At 34.8% G+C, this 2,500-nt stretch overlaps 1 protein-coding gene across 4 annotated transcripts in view; it reads left to right on the plus strand.

Annotated features, from left to right (window-relative positions):
* Nucleotides 1-2,500, plus strand: part of LOC106880782 (protein slit) — a 383,833-nt gene that overhangs the window by 316,452 nt on the left and 64,881 nt on the right. For all 4 annotated transcript variants that reach the window (XM_089362359.1, XM_089362357.1, XM_089362360.1 and 1 more), the window contains exon 10: nucleotides 813-884. In XM_089362359.1, the coding sequence (XP_089218485.1) occupies nucleotides 813-884 (72 nt within the window). The remainder of the gene's footprint in view (nucleotides 1-812; nucleotides 885-2,500) is intronic.

Raw genomic sequence — 2,500 nt, forward strand, 5'->3', positions numbered from 1 at the left:
ATTTTTTCAGATTTCCCTTAGGCGTGTACTTCATTCAAAAGCTCCGTGAAAGCTATAAGGTGATGCAGAAGCACTAAGTTTTGAGTACTCTGCATCTTATAGCAGAAACAGTAGTAAGCTAATGAAGTTGATTACGGAATTTCTGTTTCTTCGTCATTTCTTTAATACCAATATCAATATATGTGTGCATACAGATATTTGCATATATACATGTGTGTGTATGTATGTATATGTATATACATATATATACGTATGTTTGTATGCATGTATGTATATATATATACAGGGCGTCCACAAAGTCTGGGTACATAGGGATTAACACATACTTTAAGAAATTATTATTTCTTATATTTAATTGTTTATGTTACGATTTTATTTACTCCATGTACCCAGACCTTGTGGACACACTGTATATATATATATATATATATATATATATATATATATATATATATATATATATATATATATATAAATGTACAGAAAATAAAATGCATTTGCAGCGTGGAAGGTGTTTATAATCATTTAAAACACACAAAACTGTTAGATTCATAAACACCTTCCACGCTGTAATGGTTCTTGTTTTAGCACAGGATCTCAGATCAAGTCACTTGCTATGCAAGTACATCTCCGAAATTAAAATACTTTGAGGGAAAGTATTTATATTTTTTTAATCAAAAATGCTACCGGTTTACAATAATCAATTTTATTTAATTACAAATTTACATAATCAGTTTAATTAGCAACAGAATAATTTGTTTCTATGCTAGAAAACATTTTATTAACCTAAATATTTTGGCTTCCATTTTTAGTCGTCTTGACGAGAATCACATTACACGTATCCCACCAAAGGCCTTCGCTGATTATAAGAACTTACGTCGTATGTAAGTATGAATTACTTTGTCATTACCCCTATAATTCCTTATAAGGGGTTTCTGAATGGTTGAGAATTAGTTTTGAGCTGTCTCTTTATTCATCCGTCTATCTATCTATGTAGATATCAGTTCATCTATATATCCATCACTGTGTCTATTTGCTCATGTATACAAGTATATGCGTGTGTGTATATAATTTTATATCAAAAATGTTTCTGTATAGGCGCCACTGTAACCTCAGGCCGACCAAAGACTTGTGAGTGGATTTGCTAGACAGAAACTGAAAAAAGCCCGTCGTTTGTGTGTGTGTGTGTGTGTGTGTGTGTGTGTGTGTGTGTGTGTGTGTGTGTGTGTGTGTGTGTGTGTGTGTGTGTGTGTGTGTGTGTGTGTGTGTGTGTGTGATCACCGCTTGAAAACTGATATTGGTTTGTTTACGACACCTAACTTAGCAGTTAAGCAAAAAGAGACAGATAGAATAACTACCAGGCTTACAAAAAAGATAATAAGTACTGAGGTCGATTCATTCGAGTAAAAATTCAAGGCGGTGCTCCAGCATGGCTGCAACAGATAAAAAGTAAAAGGCAGAAAGCAAAAGATATTTTTCCATCTTTATCAAAAGATGGTACAGGTTTTAATTGCAATGACTTAATAGTCGTAATTAAAAAAAAAAAAAAAGAGGAGAAAGAACTGAATTAAATTGATCTTCCATAATGACAATTTTGAAAGTTTACACGTCTATTTTCTTTCTAATGAAAGAGGAGAGAGAGAGAGAGAGAGAGAGAGAGAGAGAGAGTAGTACAAACTTGTAATTTAGCCTGGCTCACTCCAACTTTTACATCTTTTTTAAGACAGTCTTCAAACAGTTTTCAAACATCATGTCCGTTAATCAAGAGCGGTGAGCTGGCAGAAACGTTAGCACGCCGGGCGAAATGCTTAGCGGTAATTCGTCTGCCGCTACGTTCTGGGTCCAAATTCCGCCGAGGTCGACTTTGCCTTTCATCTTTTCGGAGGGTTAATAAATTAAGTACCAGTTACGCACTGGGGTCAATGTAATCGACTTAATCCCTTTGTCTGGCCTTATTTGTCCCCTCTATGTTTAGCCTTTTGTAGGAAATAAAGAAATAAGAATCGTTAGCTGGACGAAATGCTTAGCAGTATTTCGCCCGTCGCTACGTTCTGCGTTCAAATTCAGCCGAGGTCGACTTTGCCTTTCATCCTTTCGGGATTGGTAAAATAAGTACCAGTGAAACATTGAGGTCGACGTAATCGACTTGTCCCTTGTCCCCAAATTTCAGGCCTTATGCCTATAGTAGAAAGGATTATGTCCGTTAATCAGCATAAAACTTAATCAGTTGTAAAATATCGCTTTCTGTTTTAACGTTATAGGTAATCACAGGTGCACAGTTCTCGATGTATAAAAATGAGTCATCTCCATTTAACTGTGTATTATTAAGCTGCTCATAATGGGCAGGTGAATAAACATAGCTCATGTTTATATCACGAGATCTCTGCTCTTGTGATTTGCCACAATGCTAAAATGGAAATCAATATATACTCTTTTTTTTTTTACTTATTCATATGTTTTTGACGATTGTTTTAAGCTTAAAGCAATCTATTTGTAGTCA

Source organism: Octopus bimaculoides, chromosome 14, assembly GCF_046866305.1.
Source record: "Octopus bimaculoides isolate indiv1 chromosome 14, ASM4686630v1, whole genome shotgun sequence".
Lineage (NCBI taxonomy): Eukaryota > Metazoa > Mollusca > Cephalopoda > Octopoda > Octopodidae > Octopus > Octopus bimaculoides.